The sequence below is a fragment of the Falco cherrug genome, chromosome 11, assembly GCF_023634085.1.
Source record: "Falco cherrug isolate bFalChe1 chromosome 11, bFalChe1.pri, whole genome shotgun sequence".
NCBI lineage: Eukaryota > Metazoa > Chordata > Aves > Falconiformes > Falconidae > Falco > Falco cherrug.
In genome coordinates this window covers 20,850,783-20,875,263 of record NC_073707.1, presented here as the reverse complement: position 1 = coordinate 20,875,263, position 24,481 = coordinate 20,850,783, and the positions used below count along the sequence as shown (strand labels likewise).

Below are 24,481 nucleotides of genomic sequence, written 5' to 3'. Positions count from 1 at the left end.
TGGATTCAAGATTGGAGGAAAAGCGGAAGAGGGAAACCCAATTCCTGAGCTAAGTGAGTCCAGGAAAGAACCAGTCCATTACCCTGAGGCTGTGTAACCTTGTCTTCTTGGCACAAAGGCATCTGCACTGGGCTGTTGGGAAGTGCTCCATTAACACCCAGTTTGGTTATTAGTAGCCAGTACTCTCACATTCCTGCTCTGAGTGTGAATACTAAATAATAGAGCAAAATGCCCCCAGCCTTAATACCTGACCACTGATGTCCTTAATGTCCCTAATGACTCACTGCCCCTCTAAACAGGGGAATGCAGGTAAACTGTCCATGGCCAGAAAGGAGTGGAGTTCACAATGACTCCCACTTTCAGCTGGAAAAAGGGTAATTTGGGAAACTTTGACTTCAAGAAAAAAGGAATTCCATCCTCCAGCATAGAAAGTCACTTGGCTTTGACCCCGTCCCCCAGCAGCTGGGGAGGTTGAAGCCCTCACTGTGGTCTCGCTGAAGAGGAGCAGCCCAGGAGGGAGAGGCCAGGGAGCACGGGGAGCAGCTACCTCCAGAGGGGCTGCAGGGGCCCCGGTCGGTGCCCAGCTCTCACAGCCCCTTGCCTCCCCTTCAGAAACAACCAGGCTATGGCAACGCAGAAAGTAGTTTCAGCTGGTGCACTCCGTATGAGCATCAAGACAAGCTTGGGTCAATTTTTGCAGTAGTTTGTGCTGGAAAAAATGCATAATTTGCTTCCCAACAAGCACTGTGTTGCGTACACAGTCCCTCCCTGTTGCGGGCAGATTAAAAATATTACCACTACTGTTAAACACTGCCTGTTTTATGCTGTGCTTGTAATCATTGTATGTTGGCACCTTTTTACAGTGCGGTAAAACTGTGACTAACATTGCTCACATGTTTGCCTTCTCCGCTCTCCCCAGAAGGGGAAGTGCATGCTTGTTCTGTCATTTTTTTGTATTAGAATTATTTTAATATTAATAATACATTATGCCTAGGATATAATTATATATATTACAGTCATTATGCACTTTATGTTTTACATGCATACTTGTGTTAGGGAAAGCAGGTCGTGGCGGTGTGTTTCATAATCGAAGTGGGAGATGAGGAGCTTGGCTGTGATGTTCAGCTTCTCAGGGAGTCCTTGGCTGGGCAAGGTGGAGCAGATTTGCTGGGGGGCGGAAAGAGGTGATGGGGAATTAGTGCTACCAACATGGTGCATGGGTCTGGCCATGGGATGGAGAAACCCGTGCCCCCACATGACACATCAGCCAGCCCTGACCTCTCTCCCATTTACAGCAGCGGGTTCCTGTGTGCCTGAGGGTCTGTGCTGCCTGCACAAGGGCAGATGCCCAAGGGTGGTTTAGAAGCAGATTAACAACCAGAAGGACAAACGGTGCACAAAGCAGAGGGGAGCAAGGGATGGCCAAGGAGGTTATGAGGCAGGTGACAGCTCAGCAGCGCAGTGGCTCAGGCCAGCCGCAGGTCCCCTTCTGATGTGTGTTCCCATCCCTCCTGCACCAGGCAATGTGACATTTTTCCCTGGCTGTGCACATGCTGCATAGAGATGGGCTGATCCCTGCTTCTGCCTGCATTCAGCACTAGCAGTAGGTGACAGCTGAAACACCCCAAGAAACATGAAACATTAATCAGGTTTTTTTCTAGTCTGGGAAGGGTTGTTTTGCACAAGCTGGACCATGATCACAACAGTTACGCCATAGGACCTCTGTTTTGCTTGGGGGCTGACAAAGCCTGGAATCCTGTTAGTCTATAAATAATTTGGACAAAGGTGCTGCTTGTGAGATTAAAAACCCAGTACTAATGTGAAAAAGTGAGGAAGTAACTGAGAGTATTCGCTGAATACAGAGTAGTATGAGTAAGCCTACAGTGGTTTGGGAGGAACATGAAATGACATAAATACAAGTGGAACAAAATGTAATTTAATATAAACATGCTAATTTCAAGCACAGCCTGAACGGTGGTGAGTTAAAACAGAAGAGGAGCTGCAGTTGGATTCCGAGAACCATGGTAAAAACTTACATCTAATATAAACACAGCAAATTGTTTTACATGACTCTGTTCTCTTGAAAAGCATAGAATCAATGAAACCAGATTTTTTCCAGCATTGCTTCTCATTTTTTGGTGATATTTTTCATTAAACATACCCAGAAATTCTCAGAAATTGTAAGTAGTTTTCATCTTCACGAAACAAAGCGTGGCTCATTTTCATTCAAACATAAAGAGTATCTTCTTTGTCAGTCTGAAGTAGTGAGTCATTTTTACTCACCTTTTATCCACAGTGCAGTATCACAAAGAAGGTGTGCAGTTTGGCTCGGACATTGTATTGTGGAGAAAATACTGTGGTTGGCTATGACTTGAGTACATCCTGGATGAGGCTTTATTAGGTGGCTGAGATATGTTATTATCTGCTTTGTGATTTACACAAAGTGCAAGTAAAATGAATTTATTGCATCATCCAAGCAAGCCCAGTCCCCTTCCCCCGTGTGAAACCCATTCCCTGGGAGAGTGTCTCCTTCCATTAAGTGCAGCAGGTGTCACTGGCAGCAGTGGGGCAGGCTGGAGTCCAAAGCTGCACTGACATTAACTCTGCTCCTTGTATGAGCAATTCCAGGAATGTTTTAGAGGTGCTTGTTGCCATATTTGCATTGGTAATGAAAATACCTCCCATATTAAAGTGATTTATGGAAGGCTGGGCTGGGAATGGTATCTACGGCTTCAGGACAGAGGAGACGATTAGCCATGATGCTACTGCAACGTCTGCCCGAGTCTGGATGTCTCAGTGATGAGTGTGGCTTGGGCACGCGTGGTCTCATAGTCAGCAGCACACCAGGAGCCCCAGGGCCAGGATCAGCGCTGGATGCCTCTTGTTTTCCAGCCAGTGTTTATGGCTGAGTCATTCGGGGGCAGCTCTTCACACACCTCTGGAGAGGGGCTCACATCCACACCTCTGCTCTGCAGTAAATCCCTCCTCTACCGTGCCACAGCCACCTCCCATGGTGGGCACCCAGCTCCTGGTGAGACGCCTGCCCCGCCAGCCCCACGCCAGCCCCACCAGGCTGCCCCTTCTTGGCAGGGGGGATGGTATAAGGGGAGCATGGACAGCAAAGTCTCAGGTCATCTGGTCCATAGCCCTGCCCCGTCAGCCTAGACAAGCATTTGGCAAGGAGTGATCAAACCTGCTCTTAGATCTCTCCCATCAGCTGCTGCCCATAGGTCCTCCCAGAAATTTCCTTCAGAATTTTTGTCCTTGCCAATAGGAAGGTTTTTTCCCTAATGGATAGTCTGAACTTCTTTTGCTCTAATTTAAACCCATTAGTAGGGACACAGAAAACTTTTTTCCTCTATCCTGCCACTTTTTCTTTTCTTCAAGCTAAAAACCTCTAGTTTACAATTGACATAATGGGACCAGGATTTGGGTCGAAGGGCCTAGCTGACCATCCGCTGTGCTGGTGAATATATTAACTTACGGTCTTCTTTCTCTTCTCAACCCACAGGTGAGTACAAAGTGCCGTGGCCTATGGTGGGAATGTGTCACAAACGTTTTTGATGGGATCCAAACTTGTGATGAGTACGACTCCATCTTTGCTGAACACCCTGGTATGTAAGAGTTAAAGATGTTTCTATAAGTGGTGGGGACACCTGAGTGTAGACAAGAAGATCTGTTCTACTCAGTGACAGATAATTTGGACATACATATTAGAGCCATGTTTCATTTCTCAGTGAGGTATTACTCCCAGGGGAAGCTGGAGAAAGTTCATCCCAGAAAAATATGTTCCCCTGGGATCCAGCCCCATCACCAACCCACATTTCCATTCCTTGTGCACTAGAAGGATCTGCTTTTGTCCTGCAGTGAAGCTGGTGCTGACCCGAGCCATGATGATCACAGCAGATATCCTGTCAGGATTTGGATTTCTCTTCCTTGTTCTGGGACTGGACTGTGTGAAATTCCTTCCCGATGAGCCGCTCATCAAGCTGCGCATCTGCCTGGTGTCTGGAGTTATGTTGCTCATTGCAGGTATTCCCCTGCTGTGCCCCCGTCCTGCAGAACTCCCTTTAGAAAACGGGAGAAGCTTCAAAGCCTTCTCTTCTTTTAGGGAGAGGAGTTGATGATTTTCCAGAGGGTAAACATGGGGGAAAGATCTTTATTTGCTTTATTTGTGCAATATAGCTTCCTCTGTTCCCTGCCTGCCCCTAGCAGCACATAGCTGAGTTTATCTGCTCTCATTTCGTGTATTGACCAGGCGACTTGGCTGAGTTGAATGACTCCCATTTACTGCTGGTTTACTGTGAAGTCAGTGTCGTTGCTAAGGCAAAGAGACAATTGCTGAAGGACTAGAAAGTCCTGGCATCCTGATTCGGTTCTTGCCTCTGTCACAGATTGTGTGACCTTGGGCAAGTCACTTTGCCTGAAATCTCTGCAGATGATCTCTAATAAAAGGGTAATAACACATTTGTCCCTCCTGGGTGATAAATACCCAAATGACTGAGATGCTTTGCTGTTACAGCCAGTGGGAGAATTTTAAATGCAAAAATATACAGCCAACTAGGTACCAAGTAATTTCATTTGACTTTACTCCAATTTTAAACATCAGCCTCTGCTTCAGCATAAGCAGATTTAACACATTACTCACCCCAGCCACATGTAAAACATTTTGAGAGGTTCTTTTAAACATTCTCCATCCACCTCCCAAAGTTTGTCTGAAAAGCAAAGTTCTGAAAGGCAAAACAGATTAGAAAATTAAATTCTTCAAGCAACTTTCCAGTAAGTTGCTAAACAAGCTGAGAAGGGAGGAGCTTTCTGCCTTTTACTTTATGGGCACTGATGGAACCTGTGAGTGCCGAGCTGTGAGGTCCAGCCTCTGCCTGGTAGCATCCCAGCTTGTATCAGTAGGAGCCAGGGTGAATCCACATGATTCACTGTGACCAGGCTGAGACTGAACAGGGGCCAAAAGCTTCCGTTTGGGGAAGGTCTTCCCATGCTAAAGTCTGACCCAGCAGACAGTAGGCTATAGCTCCAGATTTTATGTTTGTGATCTCCTGGTGGTCCCTCTGGGAGCTGTGTGTGGCACCTCCCTCCTGTCCTGCAGGTCTCCCAGGCATTACCGGCTCGGTGTGGTATGCTGTTGATGTCTACGTGGAGCGCTCCTCTCTGGTCTTCCACAATGTGTTTCTGGGCATCCAGTACAAGTTTGGCTGGTCATGCTGGCTCGGCATGGCGGGGTCACTCGGCTGTTTCTTATCTGGGGCCCTGCTCACCTGCTGCATGTATGTCTTCAGAGGTGAGGAACCGTGGCAGGGTGAAACACAGTTCAGAGATAGAGCCATCACTTGGGGTGTGCTACAGGCACACAGGGTGGGGAAAGTCCTTCATGGACACCCTTCAGGATGGTTGTTCATCCCCAAAAGCAATACCTTCAGCTGTAAAATGGGAATAGTCTTATTTCAGCAGTTCTAGAAAGCACATCAAGGTCTTCAGGTGAGAGCTGAGGTGTAAGTATGACATAAAATGTGTTATTATGTCATATCTTGGAGTGCTGCTTTCTCTGCTTTTCAAGGCTTTGCAGCTGAAAGTCACCGAGCATTTGTTAGCAGATCCTATTTCTCTCCCTGTGCCTCACAGAGACCAGCTCTGGAAGACTCCACACTGCTTACTCCTTGAGGAAATGCTATTCCTCAGCTGGGACAATTGTAACAAATGTGCATTTGCCATCCTCACAAACAGCTACAGCCAAAATGTATGCAGTGGACACAAGAGTGTGAGGAGGAGATAAGCACTCCAGAAAGAACTCTGCTGTTATTTGTAGTGGATTGCACAGAGATCCAAGCTCCTGTGGTTGTGATACAGATGCAAAGCTAAATTTCAAGGATTTACTGTATGCTACAGTGTTTGCATTTTGAAAACTTCAAAAAAACCTTCCTTCAAGAAAGTAATCTCTTGGAAGATCTTGCTTTAGGGAATTCTGTTGTCTTGAGTGCTGAGGCCACTTTCATAAGCACAGACTGAAATAACCAACACAAACTCTTTCAGCATTTGGCTCAACACTATTGGTACAAGTGGGATAAATCAGCCGCTCCTGGATCAGACCCCAGCGTTCTGCATGAAGATCCCCAAACTGTAAGATGAATTTATTTCGTGTCTGACAATGTGTCAACAGAATGTACAAAGCAGAAAATACAGGCAAGGAACGGGACTGATCATCTGACCAACATCTAGACTCTGTGCACCCAGCATGGAGGTCTGTTCCTCTTAAGGGCAGCTGGAGAGTTCAGCAGAAGATAAAGAACTGTGTTAAATGCCTGGCCCTCTCTTTGGCCCATGAACATCTGCACTGAGGAAACACTGCAAACTCAGGTGCATTCTTCCCTGCAAAATACTGTCCATCCCCATACTTACAGATGCTCTGGACTCACTGAGATCTGCAAATTACCAGCTTCTTTCTGCTTAGCAAAATTTTTGCCTGCACAAAGAAAAAGTGAGTGAAGATTGAAGATCTGACCTTGTGCATGACAATATGTCTATACCAGCTAGAAACTAGGATAAACAGTAGTAAAATCTATTGTCCCTTTCTATCAAAAGATACTTAAAACCAGTTCAGGATTGCTGTCCCCTGCTGCAATCCAGGCTGCCATAGGCTGGATGAGGCTAGAGCATCAGCCATATCCTCATGAAGGTGGGTGAAAAAAAACAGTATGTTCCCTAAGGATGGATGCAAAAGTTCTTGCATGCCTTTAATGGAAAGGGAAGCTGAGGCAGTTTTCTTAGGGTTGGTAGGAACTGTCCAAATGCAGTCCTTTCTACCACGGGCACCACATCGTATGGTCATGACCACCAGGGGTTGAGAAATGGCTCTCAGCGCACAGATATACCTGCTCAGGGGCAGTGGAGAAACGGCAGTGCAGTCTCTCAGGAGGCTGTGCCCAACCATAGGTACTGAGGCCCCACCAAGTTAGGCGTCCTCCACTGACTGCTTGGTGGGGAGACTGGATGGAGAAAACTCATTTCTCTCCCCAGGCAATATGAAGTGAAACTTTATATTATGAGAGCCAGAGGCACATGGGATGGCTATGGATGGAGCAGGTTGTGTCCCAGACAGCACCTCTGATAACCCCTATGATGGAAGATGAGGGGCCAAGACCTCTCACAGATTGTCCTCAAAGCAGCATCTTGTGCTGCAGCACAGAACTGACCAGCAATGTTAAAACATCATCCAGTCCTGACAGGGCTCCTAATCAAATAACAATCAGGCCCTGGTACAGTCGGGACAACAGCAGGTCCATATGGCTTTGCTACAGGCTTAAGCACCTCTGCAAAGCTCAGACCATAACGCAAACATCTGAGCATGAGCCTTCGTGGCAGCGCTGCTGCCCAGGTGAGGGAGGCTTTGTGCCTGCAGAGTTCATGCTGCTTGGGTTGGCAGGTGTTTACGTTAGCCAACTGAAAGCAACTTATTGCCGACAGATGAGCTATATTGAACAGATGTAAACACAGTAGGAGAAGTGACGGAGGCTTTTTCACAAAGACCTGAGAGACAAGGAGTATGAGGGTTATGAGTGATGTGATGAATTCACGGATTATACCAAGCATGCAGAGGCCTGGAGGTGATAGGAATTTCTGCCTGTTATTGCAGGAAGCGGCATCCAGAGCTGTTTGTTTTTAAAACTTTGTCACAGTCATGTCAGAAATACATATTTTCTGTGGGGCTTTTGGGGCAGAAGAGCTGATGCTGGTACACTGTGTCAGAGCAGGGAAGTTCTGGGGACTTTTTGGGCAGCTGTGCCCCTGCTCCTTCAGGGACACTTTGGGAAGGAGAGGGAGGGTAAACCCACTGCAGAGGCAGAGCTGTGCTCAGTGCCTGCTCCAATGTCCATGTCCCCGCTCCTCCCCAGTGAGGTGAATGCTCCTCAACCTCCCCAAGCGAAGAGAGATGCTGCAGTGCCGTGGGCTGCCCCAGTCTGACTGCCCCAGCCTGACTCACCCAGTGCAGAGATGCTCCTCGGGAGGAGGTACTGAACAAAGACATCATCACTTGGATCAAAATCCTGAATCTATATCCTTCCCAGACTGTGGAGCCTGCATGTTAGTCCTCCCCACTAACACTCAGGGACACCTGCCAGCCTCTTGTTGCTGTTTCCTACAGCTTTTTCTGAGGAATGAAGATTAACTCTTGCTGCAAAAATTTATTTCTTGTTTAGCAGAGGAGAAATAGCCTGGCATCATCTGCTAATGCTGGTGTAACTCCAGATCTTAGACCATTGATTTCTCCTGTTCTTTTTCTCCAGCATGGTGTAGTTGAGGAAACTTCTGGGCCTTTGTCCTAAAGGTCTTCAGGTTGTTTTGAGGTGACGGGAGTTGTTTTGTGACTTGCAACACATGGGTCACACCAAGCAGTGGCTCAGTGACACTTTGGGACTGAACGTCTAAGCCCCGATCAGGGGTGAACATAAAATGCTGGTGTCATCAGTCCCTCCAGCCCTGTGCTCCGCCTGGGGGTATACAAATACGGCACACACATACCCCAAATACTACCGTCACTCAGGGTCCACCATTCTCAAATACATTTACAAACAAAGAATGTTGCATAAACATTTGTGAGCCTTCCTCTTCTTCAGTATCTATGTAGAACAAGGGTTAATTCTTTAATCATACTCCTGTTCTATCCACACTCTACAATAGCTTTTGAGGATCTATCTCCTGCACAACAGGACTAGGAAAAGGTCACAACAACCCTTAGGTTTGCCAGGTTAATGTTTTGTAACAACCAGTCCAGTGCTGCATTGCTTCATTATTCAAATCCTGCTGACAGTCTATCTGATGTTTTGATCGGTTGTTAATATTTAATTGTTAATCCATTGTTTGATTTAATTCTGACTCTGATTTTATGACTGAAGTATTCAGTCCTCATTAGCTCATTACCATGCCATGATGCAGATCTATTTTAGTTTGGTTGTTTACACATTAGCAAGAAACCTCCGAGAAAGTATACAGGATTTATTTTTTCTTTCAAAATAACAAGCAGTCCCTAAGGCTAAAGACGTAGCAGGTGAGCTCAGATATGAAGGTATTTCCTTAATACCTACTTACATCCCATTCAGGCAGCTCACTAGGAATTACAATAGACCGGCTTTGCCTTCCTGATGGCCATCAATGCAAGATTTCTTCAGATTTTCACTGACTTCCAAGGAGTATTTTTATGTTTGGGCATCTCAGTCTTGTTGCTTGGTTTCCCAGGATACAGGCAGTCAGGGACTCAGCTGCGAGCTGGGACTCCCCCATACCCTGCCTGCTGCACCTGCCCTGTGGTGTCTGCTGGAACCTGGGGCTCCCTGTTGCCCTCTCCACCGACAGTGCACAGCTCGGTGCAGTCTGCCAGGGATCCGGCTGGCTGCAGGTTATGGAAAATAGCAAAGTCTTGTAGGTAAGCTCTTTGCTAAGTTGATTTCATGCCTGACAGATAGGTATCGATTTCCCATTTTGATGTGAGTGAGAGAGATAATAAAACAATGACATCTGCAGTGGCTGTCCTTTTCTGTATGCAATGGTTTGTCCTCTCACTACCTCAATCAGCTTTGTTCATAAGGGCTTTTAATAACTCCGGCTGTAATTAGGACTCACTGTGACCTTGTGAACTAGACTATCTCCTGCTGCTGCTGCATGAGTATTTCCCAAACTATGGATTTCCCACCTTTTCACAGACAATGTAATGTAATTTTGGTGTGAATTCAGTAGATCTGAACAATTATGTTCAGTAGATAAGAATGTTACTTCAGATTTCTGTTCTCCTTGCCTATTGTAATGTTAGTGAGATATAATAAATGCAGTTGCTTTTGAGCGTTGTGTTTCTCTAACCAAGTTTTTGTTTAAAAAAACTTGTTAGCCCAAGTTTTACCTTGAAAAGTGCTTTGCCAGGTGACCTGCTTTGACTCCTGTGAAGGAAATCACTGCTCTCCTGCAAGGACACATGGAAGGCAGCAGTATCAAGGGGCCGAGCCCTTGGGAAAGTGGGCTGTTGATTGCGGAGGCTGCCCAGACCTTTGCGGGTAGGTAGACATCAGACCCCAGTGCAAACCTACAGCAACGGCTATTCAGCCGCTGTAGACTTTATCCCTTGCTTAGACACATCTACTTACAGTCATTTTATAAACTTTCCAAGAGACAAAAGTAAAATTCTACCAAGAAAGTGAGGTTTTCTCTCTCAGCTTGGGGCTGGACTCTCACAGTTTGCTCTTCTGCATCCGTTAAATATTGTGAGCAAGCGATTACTGACCAAAGTAGTCTGGCCAAGTACTGTTACAGAGAGTGGAAAACGATTTTCACCCGCTATCCTTTGTGTCCCTGCTGTAAGATTTTGCAACCCTTTGAGAAAGGCCAGAGCCAGAACTGTGCCACCGAGTGACCGGAGAGAGCGCGCACCTCACCCCAGCCCTATCCTCTTCCTCCCTGCACAAAAGCCTCTAGCCCATAATCCAGAGTCTTCAGATGACAACAAAAAACAGATTAATGATAATTCCCCCATCTTTCCTGTGCAACCCTCCCAGCAGTCCTGACCGATCCCATGTTATGACTCAGCTCTCTTTGGTTTTGCCCTATTTCACCTGAGAGCCAGTTTATGGGTTTATTATTCAGCTTTTGATGCGCGGAGGTGGAAGTTCAGCCATGCACCTCACTGCATTCCCTTCATCTTTTGCTTCCAGATAAACACCAAGCAATTAGCTCCTCTGCACTGCTCCTGTTTCCCCTCGTCAAGGCTTACTGACAACAAGTTCCCGCACAAATGCATCTGTCTTCTGATGTTTTCTGGGTTTTTCTAGAGCAGTTTGCAATTTCTTCTCAAAGTCAGCAGGAAGTATAAGTCAGAGGATGAGTGATAGCCAGACAGTCACAGCAGAATAAGTGCTTTTCCAAAGTGGACCCTATTCCTAAGATGATGGGTTATAAAGAAATAGCTCATCTTTCCTTATAACTCTGAAAACGTCAGCCAAACTGAATTAACTGCCCTCATTAAGGGCTGAGTGCTTACAAAAGCATTAGATACCAGCCAAATTCTCCGCTTCTGTAAGAACAGGAACACAGATCTGGAGAAACCTTGTCCATTCTGCTGGAACACCTGGGACTAAGTGGGCCTGCTGGGAGAAGCAGCTTGCTCAGACAACAGTAGGTCGGTGGGGCCATCCCAAATACATTTGTAGAAGGAAGGAATCTATCCTTTTTTCCATTTCAGTGATTAGGAAGCCAAGGACCAAGGCAGTGCCTACAGAGACCCCTCTCAGGGTACCCTCCTTCCCAACGTAAGCCAGCAGCGAGGTCAGTTTATGCCCCTCTCCTAAGCAATCCTGCCCAACCTCTTTTTTTGGAGATGGCTCCTGGTCTTCAGCAGTTTTTGGAAGTGCCCATGGCTCCTGTCACATTGCAGAAATACCACAGCACACGGCTTCTCCCACACTGGTGACTCCAGCTGGAGCCTGATTTTGTGACAGCCACTAGCTTGCTTTACCGTAAGCCATGATGCAATTTTGATGTAACAGTTTTCTTCCTTTTGTAAATAACTCCAGCACCCCAAACATGAAGCTGAACGCGTTTGAGCACACACTATTAAGCATGGAAACACAAACCTGTTCCCAGGAATGCTCCTGCAGGAGCAGCAGCCTCCTGGGCGCGTTGCTGGAAGCTTCGCTTGCCCTCTGTTGGGTGGCTGGGGAAGGATCCACCGCCTCGGCAACGGCAACGAGTGCCGCTTGCTGGACCTTGTGAAACGGGGATGCAGAGTGATGGCGGTGATGAAACCAAAACCCTCCTTGCTTGTTAGCCTGTCCAGCCATCTGATTAGAAGGTGACATTCAATGAAATTAAAGGCAGCAATTTAGCCGGAGCCAAGCGATTAATAAGCGGGAGACTGTAATGTGTTATGCAGCGTATAATGCAGACAACCTGTGGAGTTCAGTTCCGCGAAGGGGTCGCTGGAGCCAATGCAGTGTGTAGGTGGGAAGGAAGTGATGGCTGATTTAATGCCCACTGGCAGGCTATGCAAGCTGAAGTGACAAACATAATCAAATCCCATGCTTCAGGGCATAAATTGAAGGGGTTGAGTAGTGAAAGCCGTTATGTGTATAAAAGGTCTCATCCTGAGAGGTGCTGATTACCTGCAATTCTTACTAAGTCAGCCAGTGAAAGGACACTCAAGAACTGGCCGACTTCTCCACTGGCTGAGTCTGTATTTGCTAATTTTCCTTATTAACAAACCCTGTAATATTTTAGCCTGCTGGCACAAACATTCATTTTGCTACAGTAACATTTATTTCCTTTCACACAAGAGTCAAACATTAAAGCTGCTTCTAAAATAAGATTTTATGGAGATAATTTGCAGTGGTGCTGGCAGAGAATTTGTCTCTCAAAATATGCTATAATTCTTTATCTAGCAAAGGTACTTATATAGCCTCATTATGAGAATATGTGGGCACTTCATAACCTTTAGTGGATTTATCTTCCCAGTTTCCTTCCTCAGCAGAGGAACTGGTACAAACCTCACTCCACAGCTGGGGAGCTGCTCCACGAGGCAGTCTGTGGGCTTCCACTAATCTTTTGGGGTATCTAAGATAGACCCAGCTGCCCACTTTGGCTGTGAGCTCGTGGCTCCACAGGCATGCGGTGCATGGTACTAGGTGTGACATTTACCTTCTGCACCAAGAGGGATCTGACCACAGCCCCCAGCTCTTGCCACTGAGAGATCAGAGGTAGACAGGTCAGCCAAGCTGAATGCAGCTTTCAGTGACCTGCCCATGACAAAAAAAAATAATCTTGCTTTCATCTGGAATCCAGCTAAAGGGGAAATTCGACATCTTTCCTCAGTAATTTGAGAACTAGGCAGGCTAATTCCTCCTAGGAATGGCTTATGTAGAGTTGATCCTGCTTGAGTATGAGTCTGGATGGCTTCTTGGAGTCTCTTTCCATCCTGTCTGCAGTGGACACCTCAAAGAAAATGACATTTTTAATCCTAATAATTTTTTTCAGCTAAGCACCAAATACCTAACCCCATAATTCATGTCTGTGAGGAACTGCCATGTGGGTCCTGGGCCATTCAAAGCCTGCAGGTCTGCAATGCTAGGGCAAGAGTAGCTGGGGACAGTCACCATGACATTAAGAATAGCTCAAATGAGCAAACTCACTTTTCTTTGCGTGCTCTGTAACCAGCTCCTGCTGCTGCTACTCCCCCCATAATCCCCATCTCCTGCTTTCCCTTCCCTGATCATAAATTTGCTGCCTTTTGCACTAGACAAATCTGATATGCTGTGCTAAATATTTTAAATGTGGCAAACGATCCTTCATTGCAGAGTGGCATGATTGCATTACAATGTATTAGAACAACATGACTTTGCCAGAGGGTGTTTGTTGGCACCCTGCCGAGTGACAGAAGCAGACCAAGTTTTGAGAAGTAACTATCAAGTCATTTATCAACATGTGGTCCTAAAACACATGGGGTTGCACCAGCTCAAGCAGCCTGAGAGAGATAAATCCGGAGGCTGAGCCAGAAACCCTGAATACAGATAGGCCTTTGAGGGAGCTTCTCAAAATCCAGAGCCCTATCAAAATGTCAAGCTGAGCTCCTGTGGTAGATTCAACACATGTTTTTTGCCTTTATTATGTTGCATTTAGTCTCCCCTTTTTGGTTCAGATGCAATATGTGCTGCTTTTCAGTCTCTCAGCCAACCTGTGGAAAGGGCTGATTTGATCTCACACTGCTGTAGCATCATGAAAGATCTCTGATGAACCACTGGAATTGCAGAAGGCCAACATGTGGTGTCTAGAGCTTGTTTTCCTTCATAATGTCCTCATAGGATGGAGGTAACTCAGTTCCGCCAAGGCTGAACCGTGGGGCAAGAGAGGAGGACATCTCCGCAGCCATGCTGGGGCTCTGAGATCCAGAGAACGGGCACCGAGGCACTTCGCTTGCTGGGGAAAAAGCAAAGCCAGACCCATACAGCAGACAGGCATGAAGAGCAAGTGTGGGGGTGAGAGGGGTGAGCCTGGGAGGAGCTGCCAAACCACTTGGAAACCAGAAAGGCATGGATGTGATTTTTGAAGCATGGCATCACAAGGCCTCTCACCACAAACCCCAGATACAAGAAATGAGAACAGAGGAATTTTGGGTGGGTTCGGGGTGGGTCCTCCCTGTGGAGATGCTCACGGTTCATGACAACCCAGAAAGCAGGCAATACGTCCCCTGGGAAGGGCTTAGTCTAATGACAGAATTAGCTTTATTCTTCTTGGAGGGACTGTTATCTGACCCAGCCTGCTGATGCTGCTGGCAATACTCCAGGTCAGCGCTGGGTACTACACACAGTCATTATAGCCCAGTCCTCAAAAGGCTGGGTGCTCCTGGGGAATGCTGAGGGTGGCTACCGTGATGAAGAGAACACACCAAGACAACTTTTTGACAGATCCCAGGGTGTATCAGCCAGTCGAACCGCCTGCTGGGCTGGCTCAGGTAGACCGGTGCAGTCTTGCCTGACTGAGAAATGCAGGTCACGTGTTGGAAAGGGCGGCCTGACCCAAGCCAGTGCCTGTGGCTACCTATGTCGGGCTGCTAAGTGCCCTGGCACAGAGGAGAAGGGCTCACATAGCTCCAGCGTTGGCCAAGCCCCAGCTAGGTTCCTTTGGCACGCACAGACACACAGGGACAGCACTGAGTCCAGCTGAAGGTATGGCTGGGGAAAAGCGGATGTGGCCTGCTTAAGCCCCTCCAGTTCGTGGTCCCAAACATCCCCCCAAGATGCCCAAATCAGACACCCCACTGCTCACCAGAAACACAGCACCCAGCTGCAGCCCGGCTCCCACTGAAGCCTGGCCACCCCTTACTGGGCTATGGATGGGCCATGGGAAGCCTGCTGGGGCCAACAGGACCTTGCAGCAGTCAGGGAGAGGACTAACCAAAGGCATCCGAGCTGCTGAGCGCGAAGACGGCCAGGGTGCGCCGGTGGGGGAGGCAGCCCCGCCGTTTCAGCCAGCACTGCAGGCAGCAGCAGATCCCGCAGGACAGGAGCAAGGCCAGGAAAAACAACATCAGGAACCTGAGGCAGAGGCAGCAGGGAGGAACAGTACCATCACCATCTGCAGGCAGCACCAACAGATGGCTGCATATCTTCAAATTAACATATTCATTAACATCTTTTGCAAATAGCCGTTAAATGTTGCGGTTTCCCCATCACTGTACTGGACATGATCAAAGTCCCGGGAAACCAATGTCTCAGTGCTGAGTGCTCAGCACCGAGTGCTGGCTGGAAATTCAAACATTTCTCCCTGAAATCATCCATTGTTTTTGCCCAGCTCAGTTGTCAGTGTACAGTGAGGAGGATAGGGATAAATGATTCCCATTAGTCAGTAAAGACAGAAAACAGGGACAGCCCAGGAGCAATGCTCTCTAGCTATCAGTCTCTCTTAATGCCTTTCTCTCTATATATCCATCAAAGAATATTGTTTGCCAGTTTTTCCCTCTAAAACAGATCTGAAACTTACCATACATACCAGATGCTAAGGTTTTCATCGCTCTGCCCAATGCACCTAGCAAGGGAAAAATAAAATTAACTTTCAATCCAGCATAATGGGACTGCACCAACACAACACACTGTTGTGTACCAACACAAAGAAAAGCATCACCAGTAAGCAGAGGATGGAGAAGTTTTGCTCAATCAAGGGAGCTCTATTAAAAGTTTCTCTATGTAGACGGGAGCAGCTGCAGCTGATGTATGAGGCAGCGTGCAACTGGTTTGCCTTTCAACACTGGCACCCGCCACCAGCGTTTTTGCTGAAACCCCAAAAGGCTGCCAGCCTCCCTTTCCTCTTTTGGAAGAAAAACCGAACAGCCCTTTCCTGGAAGCCCTTGTTCCTCTGCCGTGCTGGTGTGCTGGGCAGGAGCACAGCATCCCCAAAAGAGCCCGGGGTGTGAGCAGCCACAGGTGAGAAAAGGGGGATTGACACTCACCTCTCACCAAGCTCACAGTCCGACTCAGAGTCTGCTAACTGAAAACACACATAAATCAGAGAGGGCAGATATGTGTTGTTGTTTTTTTAGAATTTATCAGTGTAATTACTGATCTTGGAGTGGGAAGTCAGAGGGGAAGAGCCATGCAGGTGCTGGTTCCTGCAGGGATGAAAACCAGACCTCTGGCTGAGCTCTTGCCTCTGCGCACCTCTGGTGTGAGCTAGCCCATATTGAAACCAGTGGATAACTTCACAGAGAGCTCAATAAATTCAATAGTTGGCAGATGAAAGCTAGGCCAAGGGGAAAGCATTTCTTTTGATGTGAAAGAGGGAAGGACAAGAGCAGGGAAACGCAAGCAGGTGTCAGAGACCTGTTTACAGAACTAGGCTTCGCTATTCAGAAATGTCTGCTGAAAATGTCCCGTGATCAAATTCTTGGCCTGTAGCTCATTTTCCAGTAGCTAATTGTGAATGCAGCTGTAAATTGGAGCTGTTTTGACCAGATGTATGCTCTACCCAGCTTTTTCCTGGTTTTGGATAGTAGTGGTGCATCATTCCCAGAGTCAGGTTTCAGGTATTGCAAATATGTGAACCTGAAACTTGTTTTTCAGGTATATTTTCTACTCTCCACTCAAGCAAGTTTATTTTTGCAAGCCTTGTTGATCTTATCCTTGGTTTCAGATTATGTGGGCAAAAAGTAACCAAAGTGGTTCATCAGTATGATTGAACGAACTTCAATATAATTTTTAGCTGAGTTGTGTTATGTGTCTTATATATATATATATAACACTTACCCAACTTTGCTATAAAAAAAAATTGTGGATCAGGTATAGAATTGCAGTAACACTGGGAAGCAGAAAGAGCAAGATGGAAGAATTTAAATTTATTTCTTTGGGAAAGCTATTAGAATGTAATTTGTAAATCATTACTTTGGATTTCCTTCTGCATATATCAAAAACACAGTGGTTTCTGACTTTCTTTGAGCCAAACCGGAAGGCTCTGTTCTGTATTAGGAATTTGTATGAATTATACATAATTGAGAGATGTCATGCAACACCTCTAATTAAAAGGACTTCTTTGTAAGGATTTTGCTGTGCAAAGCTTGTGTCACTCTAAACAGCAAGAAATCACCCCACAAATCTCTATAACGTGTCTGATCCTGTGCACACACTGCCTTTTGGTTCCTAGTTTCACTTGAGGTTTTTAGGTATAATAAGTCTTTCATATAAAACATTATCTATGAAATTTCATGAGCAGCTGAAACCCAAATGAGGAACAGAGAAAAGCACAGAAGCTTCAACTCTTCCAGACGTGTCCTTTCAAAACTGAGCTAATTTGCCGTGTCACACATGTACCCTGGTGCAGAGTATTTTAATTTTTTTCTTTTTTTTTTTTTGCACTTCAACTGATTATTAGAATAACAGGTCAAAACCAGACAGCTGATTGCTGTGATTACGTGTACCCTGAGTATTCTTCATGGCTGAATGACAGCCTCTGGACTGTCTTTTATCATCCTTCAAACTACCTCAGCCCAGCTACCTTAGTGTAGTTAAACTGCAGCAAAGTGCATCTGTTACGAGGCAGTAATCTATCAAAGCAGCCAAACGCCCACCCATGCTGCTGAAGATCCATGCTCTGCCATTTCAATAGCCATGGACAGAATAAAGTATTAAGGTGGTCATGTTTTCTCTGCATTAATTGGAATTGTTATGAACATTAAATCCTCTCCAAATTCATCAGGTCCTCAAAAAATTCTCTCCCCCCTCAAATAAAAAGGGCTGATGACTAAACTATAAAAGTTGAAATCTTCCCCCCACAAAATCCCTAAAATCAGCCTGGTCCCAGTGAAGGGTCTGGTTACCTGGAAGAAGGTTAAACACAGAACTCCAGTTCCGATGATCCATGAAGTGAAACACAAAGCTGCAGGTCTCCACATTACTAGCAGCAGAAACGTGGGAAGAGCTTTGTTTGCAACAGCGTTTTACCCTCTGTAATTTGGAGCTTTTAAAACTTCCCTGCATATTCTGCCTTCAGCCAGAGGACACGTTACCCAATGGCTTTCCGCACTTTAGAAATCACTGCTAGCCAGGGAATTAATTTGGGTTTGCATGGACACACTCAAACAGCTGCTGGAAGTTAGAGGAACACTAGTTTAAGGTCAGCACCTTGCAGTTGTTTTGGTATTTTCAGAGCTGTTCACAAATTCCTGTTGCTGAAGCTTAGTTCCATATTAACCCACTGCTGTATTTAACAGGACCTGCTACAAATAAAGAATCACTGGAGACAGTGTTTTGAATCCATGCTTTCATTACATACTGCCTTCAGCTGCAATTCTGGCGTTACACAAAAGACAGAGCTACGTCCAACCACCTCCTATGCACTGTGCCTACCACCTCAAACATGCACCAAGGGTGAAGAATACTCTTCCCAGCCAGGGACAACGACCACCGGCACCTCTACTGCTGTTATGCTGGTGCCAGGGCTTGGTTTGCTAGAGAAATGCATCTGAAATAATAACACATTCCCAGTGGTTCTCTTAAGGGATACGAAATTTCATTGCACAATATAAGGACTGATTTGATCCTAATGGATACATCCAGATGACAAGTTAAAAGCGGGTGGAAGATGGTTTGTACCATAGCTGTGATCACCACAGAACAGATGATCCCAATTTGTTCGGCAGTCAGTAATGGATTGTCACTGAAGTTTACAGCCCGTGGCTGAAATGAACCATTAACTGCGGTTTTTCCAGATTTAACACAAAGGGTGTTGCCGTGAATATGTTTAGCCATCACTCCCAGAAGTTAAGCATTACGTTGTGATGCCATTACTTCAGTAATGATTGGCAAAGCTAAGCTGCTCTTGAGATATACCTCTGTGGCTTTGCTTCAACTAAAAGGTCAAGAAGTCTGACGAACTCTGATACACATACTCAACCTAGGTTTGTTATTTATTGTTAAAGTTTTGCATAAGCCCAAGCCAAACCCTGGTGTTCTCAAATGTTTACTTTCAGCTCCCTGCTAATTAAAGGCAAGCCTCTGAAACGATGCCCTCTCAGAAACCATCTCTCATAATGGTGCTAAGTGCATGTGCTACACAAAATAAATGGTCTGGACATGTTGGTGTCCTGGTTCAGACCCATCCTTTTCAATTTTGCTCAACAGTAAATTGCCAAACCAATTTCTTAGCTGTTATCTTAAAAGAAAAAGCTCCTGCAGTATAAAAATGTGCACAGCTTTGCTGGGAACCTTGTGACTCTTACAATTTCAGGCTTCAAAGAGATCATCCATCAGTGAACTAATTTCAATTTCTTCCTCTCACAATTACTTCCCTCAAGCCAGCACCCAGGGTAGTTCCAATTTAGAGCTACCGAATGGATCATCCCTGGTATTTCGGGGGGCAGGTACCACAATGAGCTCCTGGTACTGAAAAATAACACCGAGTATCTGTTCTGTTTCTAGAAGAAAAGGGGAAGAACTGAATTCTGCCACTCCTCAAGGCAAACTTTGGAGTTTTCTGCTGGCTGGTCCCACACAGAGGTTTCCAGCAGTGGTGGCAATTCATGGAGCCTGTCCCTGTATTCTTGGTAATGATGTTAAAAGCAGTGAGACTTGGCTAAGAGGGGATCCACCAGCAGCCCTGTCTTTTGCTTCAGGCATGATCCCAATACTGAAAAGAGCTGCTGCTTCAGCAGGAGAAGTCCCCTTGTCCATGATCTACTGAGCATCTCAAATATGTGACTGTCACAGAGAGCACCAGCGCTTGCTCTAAGGCAGCCAAGACCTGACACCAAAATCCCAGAGGAGCTCTGCACCAAAACCCATGGCGGGCTGTGAGCCCTCCTGCCCACTCCTTGTCTACTGAGACACCGCTGTCTTTGGGGTTTTGCAATACCAAGACACTCATCTTCTGGGTAGCTCTGTGTCCAAGGGCTACCTCCAGTCTGAGGGATTTTTCTAGGCTTTTTGTCATTCCCCCTGATAAGGAGATATATGCACACATATACATACATGAAGATAACCTCTGCTCCCTCCTCCTCATCCACTTACCGATGAAGAGTTTCGTATCTCTTGCCTCCTCGATCAATTATATCCATCTCATCAGTGGACTTGGGTGGCTGCTCTCTGGTAGATGTTGGCCATTAGATTAAAAATCTGTTGTTTCCTCATCACCTTATATCGTTGCTAGGTGACAAATGCATCTTCCAGGCAGCAACAGAGACCCCTGCAACATACAGCAACTTATGATTGTCCATTAACTCTTTGCTTAAAGTGCCTTGTCCTTTCGATGGGAGGAAGATCTACAGTTCTAGGACCATCCAAAGGGTGACTTTTAGAGTTGCCACAGAAACCACCTCCACTGGGGGCTGGCCCTTGCCGGGCTTCATGAGAGGGTATGCAAGACTGGGAGACAGGAAGAATCTGGGAGAAGCCAATTTAACTTGTCAAGTCTGACAGGGCCAAGGTCAGATTAGCGGGTCTAAATTTCAGGAACTGAGCTCATTCTTGTATGTATGTACGCTAGAAGTGATGGCCTTTGCTTGCTTGAGTGTCATACAACAATTTCCAGTCATGCTTTTGTTTTGCCAAAATTTCAGGCAACACCCTGGGGATCTCTGGATTTTTGGTGAAAGTGGGTGGGAATTCACTGGCAAACAGGAATCCACACAGAGCCCCAGGCAGCTCATAAGCACAGCTAACAGTTTAAACCTGTTTAAAGCTCTTCCTTAGCTGCCTTCAGAGCATTTGGTGGCTGCTGGGGATGACTTTCGGGAAAGCAATCACCTCCCTAACTGCTGACCAGCCTCCCAGTACAGTTCAGAACGGGACTGTGAAAGACTTTTTCTGGAAAGAAAGCAAGGAAGGACACTGGCAGGAGAAGAGGTGGGACAGACACAGGGAAGGACATGGGACAGGATGAAGAATGCATAGAGGAGCGATGTGGGAGACAAGGAAAGGCAGGGCATCCCTGCTTTCTGCATTAAGGTTGACAAATGAGTGTTAATTAAGCATGCATTAGCTTTTTTTATGTCAGTGTTTCCTCAGCACCACCACAATTAACTTTTCCTCTAACCCAAGTCCACTGGGAGCTCTCCCCTCCCTCCTTGACTTCACCTGCCGCGGCTGGCTCAGTCTTTGCTTCTGTAGCTACAGCTGCATCCTCAACACCTAGGCTCAGCCAGGCTGTGATCATCTCTCCCAGACTGTCTGAGGAAGACTCAGGGCAGGCAAATATAGCTCAGCCCCAGAGAAGAGCAGGGTAATACAGAAGACTGAGGACTGAGCATTGCCTCTGCAACAGAACTAAAGCAGCTTCAATCTTGTCCTCACAAAATGAAAGCTGCAAGGAGCTGCTTGCTCCCTACAAACACACTGAGATGAATAAATCCAGCGCTGTGGAGAGCTATTTAAGCTAATGGCCAGTGCTGGCATGGGAACAAATGGGAGCAAACTGGCCATGAATAAATTGAGGCTTGAAAAGCAAAGAAAGTTCACCCCATCCGGAGCAGCAAGGTTGTGCAGCAGCTTGTCTGCAGGAAGAATGTGGGTGCAAAATCAAATGGCTCCTGGGATGGAAGTCATCTAGCTCCCACAGGGGATGTAAACACTTCAATGCGAGTTGCTGACCCAGGGAGTCCTTTCCCACTCCATGGAAACCACCCCAGTTGGTCCTTAGACCCTCAAACCCATCCGCATGCACAGGAGTCAGCCAACACAGCCCCAGGCTTGCGTGAGCGAGGAAGGATGAACTCTAAAACAAGCCTTGGTAGAGCTGGCACAGCCTGTTGTCTTTCAAAAGGATTATAACTAGTTGCTGCTCACTGATGAATACAGCCCTTTGTGAGCCTGTGCGGGGGACGTGCTGCACAGTGGGGAAGGAAAGACTCCGGGCACTGATTTAAATGAGTGCAAACAAGAATGACATTGTTCTGCTGCATCCTCCCCAGGAGCAAGGCTTTACAGGTCACCCTCAGATCTGAGGCAACTGCATCTACCTCCACTGTTCTGGATGGTCCAGAGAGCCCTTTTGTTTGTCTTGGTGTATCAGTAGGGAAAATCCAGCAGAGAGTGAGCTCAGTGAAACCTTTTGCCTGGCAGAAATCTACAGGAAAAGTAATCTCCTTTTAGATTAGTTATTCGTAACAGGGATTTCTCCTATACGCTCATGCATATCCCAGACTGAGAACTACTAAAAACTGTCTTCAACGCATAGGTGCTCACAGAGTCCTCAAACCCTTAAATCACACATTCACAGGAAGTTAAAACTTTAAAACTATCCAAAGTATAAATTCCACTGAACTGTTATGAGAAATTGCTGTGAATCGTCCAAATACCCCTGTTCCAAACCTGTAACGAACACCTGAAATAAATACTGCAATGACTGAAATACTGAGCATACATTAAAGGATTTAGGCAGGAGCTTTCTTGCTCTGGAATTCACAGGGGAAAGCACCTTTGAGAAGTGCACCTTTCCAGAAAGCCTCTTGTCTGTGCCGATGGTTTTGGTACTGACTGCTTTCATGATTGAAAACAGAAAACAGCGTGCAGTGTTTTACAGAGAGCTGTGTTGTGGTGGGGCAATGAGAAGCTGAAAGAATTTAGAGAAGTGGTTTCCCCTTCCCCCCACCCTAGTTTGAGTTTTGTTTTGAAAACCTAAGTTGGAGGCTAAAAAAATAAGGTGTCAAAATAACAGGATTTGGGCTAAGCCTAGCAGTTGTTTGGTTTTATGGGAGAATTCAGAGCTCAGAATTACATTTTAAGATCTACTGCACCTGAGGACTAAATAGGAGTTTCGCTTCTCTTATTTCTGGTTCGGACATTAGGACTTGATATAATTCCCAGCTCTGTCACTGACTTCCCACGTAACCACGAACTTCTGTGTATTACAGCCCACCTGGGAAAAGAGTGTAAGAGACCTTTCATCTCACAAGCTCTCCAGATAGGCACCATGCCTCCCACAGAGCATGTCAGAAATCAGTTCAAAGGGCTGGATAACCCTTGAGACTTGAGGAACAGAAAAGCAGAATTAAGAATGAAGCTGATAAAATTAAAAGCAGCTTGACTAAAGAGAAGGATGAAGTACACCAGAAATACAGTCAAAGTAATCACCAGCAGAAATTTTCCCTTTGGTTTTTTTAATGTGAAATTGAAGCTGATTACAGCTACTTGAATCCTGAAGCCTGCTGCTGTTTCTTTGTGCTCAAACAGGTCCTCTCACTTTTAATCAGTTAAAATTGTATTTGTATTTTAATCATTAGAAATTATATTTGGCGTTTAATTCTTTTTCTTAATTTCTCTTCTTTTTCGTCACTCTGTTGCCAGGAGCTAAGAAATTACAGTTAAAAAATTAAATGTCTTTTGTATTTTAATCCCTGTAATTTACTTAGCTGCTGGATGTAAAAAGACAAAAGGAGAATAAATTGCTTGAAAGCAGATAGAGGCTTCATTTTCCCCTGCCTTTGAGTTACTGATATCACATTGGACACCACATGGGAGGTTTTGGCTGAGAAATTAGCATGAGAATATCTGGCACATCCTGAAACACATTTTCAAGTCAATTTTCCAGGCAGAACCACTTAGCAATGAATGCTGAAATACACCATGCTGCTGGCCATTATCAGCTGGCACACACGCTATTTTGCTAAGAAGCCCCATGGTCTGGGGGTGAGCTCTGCGAGAGGGCCCACAGGGACACATACACATCTCTTGGTGCCTCCTGCAACACCCAGACCTCAAAGACTCAACGTGCTGTGCCCTTAAGTGAAGGCACCTGCTAACATTTCAGCCTAAAGCTTCCTCAGATTTTCCAAATAGCTCCTGACTGTTGCCAAAGTTGACGGCTTAAAGCCTTACCTTGCATCTTGAATGCTTGCCAGTTGCCCATTATGGGTTTATTTTGAATTGCTGGCGGCCCCAGGTGCAGCCTGTCCCCTGTCAAGCACCGCCAGCCCACCTGGGCTTCAGGCAGGGAGAAGCAGTGATTTCAGACCCTCATTTCTTGCAGGCAGAGTCAGCTCAGGACAGGCTGCAGCCAAACGCCTCTGTACCCAGCATCAGGGAGGGCTTGTATCAGCACTTACAGCTTCAAGAAACAGCACAGCAGGCTGTCTCTAACTTTCCTTTTGTGACAGGTAAAAAGTCAAATGCTCTGCCTGGGAACATGGTGAATTGATGCTGTGTACCCACCTGCCTTGGGGTCCCCAAGCATGCTGCAGCAGCACGGGTGGGACTAGGGTAGGGATGAAACAATGAGGCTCCTCTGGGTTTGCTCCCGCTCCACATCTGCTCCAGAGCCCCATAGCACAGCCAGGCTGCCCTCCAGCCACCCAGCTCGGCTCACCTCCTCTCCAAGCTGCCACCGGGGTGAAAAATGCTGGCTGGAAGACCAGATGGAGAGAGCCTGCATCTTCCTCCCTGCTCTGCAGGAGTTTGCTGCACGTATAAACAAATGGAGAGAGATGGGGGATTCTTCCAGGGCAGACAGGGATTAC

General features: G+C 46.3%; 2 protein-coding genes across 2 annotated transcripts; one reads left to right on the top strand and one right to left on the bottom strand.

Annotated features, from left to right (window-relative positions):
* Window positions 1-3,457: 3,457 nt before the first annotated feature.
* CLDN16 (claudin 16) lies at window positions 3,458-10,879 on the top strand (the record flags this gene model as incomplete). Its single annotated transcript, XM_027811884.2, has 4 exons — window positions 3,458-3,614; window positions 3,868-4,032; window positions 5,105-5,296; window positions 5,638-10,879. Coding segments are annotated over 4 exons (654 nt in total), but the record flags the coding sequence as incomplete, so codon positions are not given.
* Window positions 10,880-12,901: 2,022 nt separating this feature from the next.
* Window positions 12,902-23,874, bottom strand: TMEM207 (transmembrane protein 207). Its single transcript, XM_027811885.1, has 6 exons — window positions 23,844-23,874; window positions 17,852-17,952; window positions 15,992-16,029; window positions 15,526-15,570; window positions 14,941-15,080; window positions 12,902-13,962 (listed from the first exon to the last, which is right to left on the bottom strand). The coding sequence occupies exons 1-6, from the start codon at window positions 23,872-23,874 to the stop codon at window positions 13,814-13,816; spliced, it is 504 nt and encodes a 167-aa protein (XP_027667686.1). The 3' UTR covers window positions 12,902-13,813.
* Between the last annotated feature and the right edge of the window lie 607 nt (window positions 23,875-24,481).

Bases quoted from the DNA above. Each gene is read 5' to 3' on its own strand.
- TMEM207 (XM_027811885.1), bottom strand. From the start codon at position 23,874: ATGGGCAACTGGCAAGCATTCAAGATGCAAG. The intron at 17,953-23,843 runs GTAAGGCTTTAA...TTGCAAACAAAG, and splicing joins GCAAGCATTCAAGATGCAAG to CTCTTCCCACGTTTCTGCTG. The intron at 15,571-15,991 runs GTGAGTGTCAAT...TTCCCTTGCTAG, and splicing joins GACTGTGAGCTTGGTGAGAG to GTGCATTGGGCAGAGCGATG.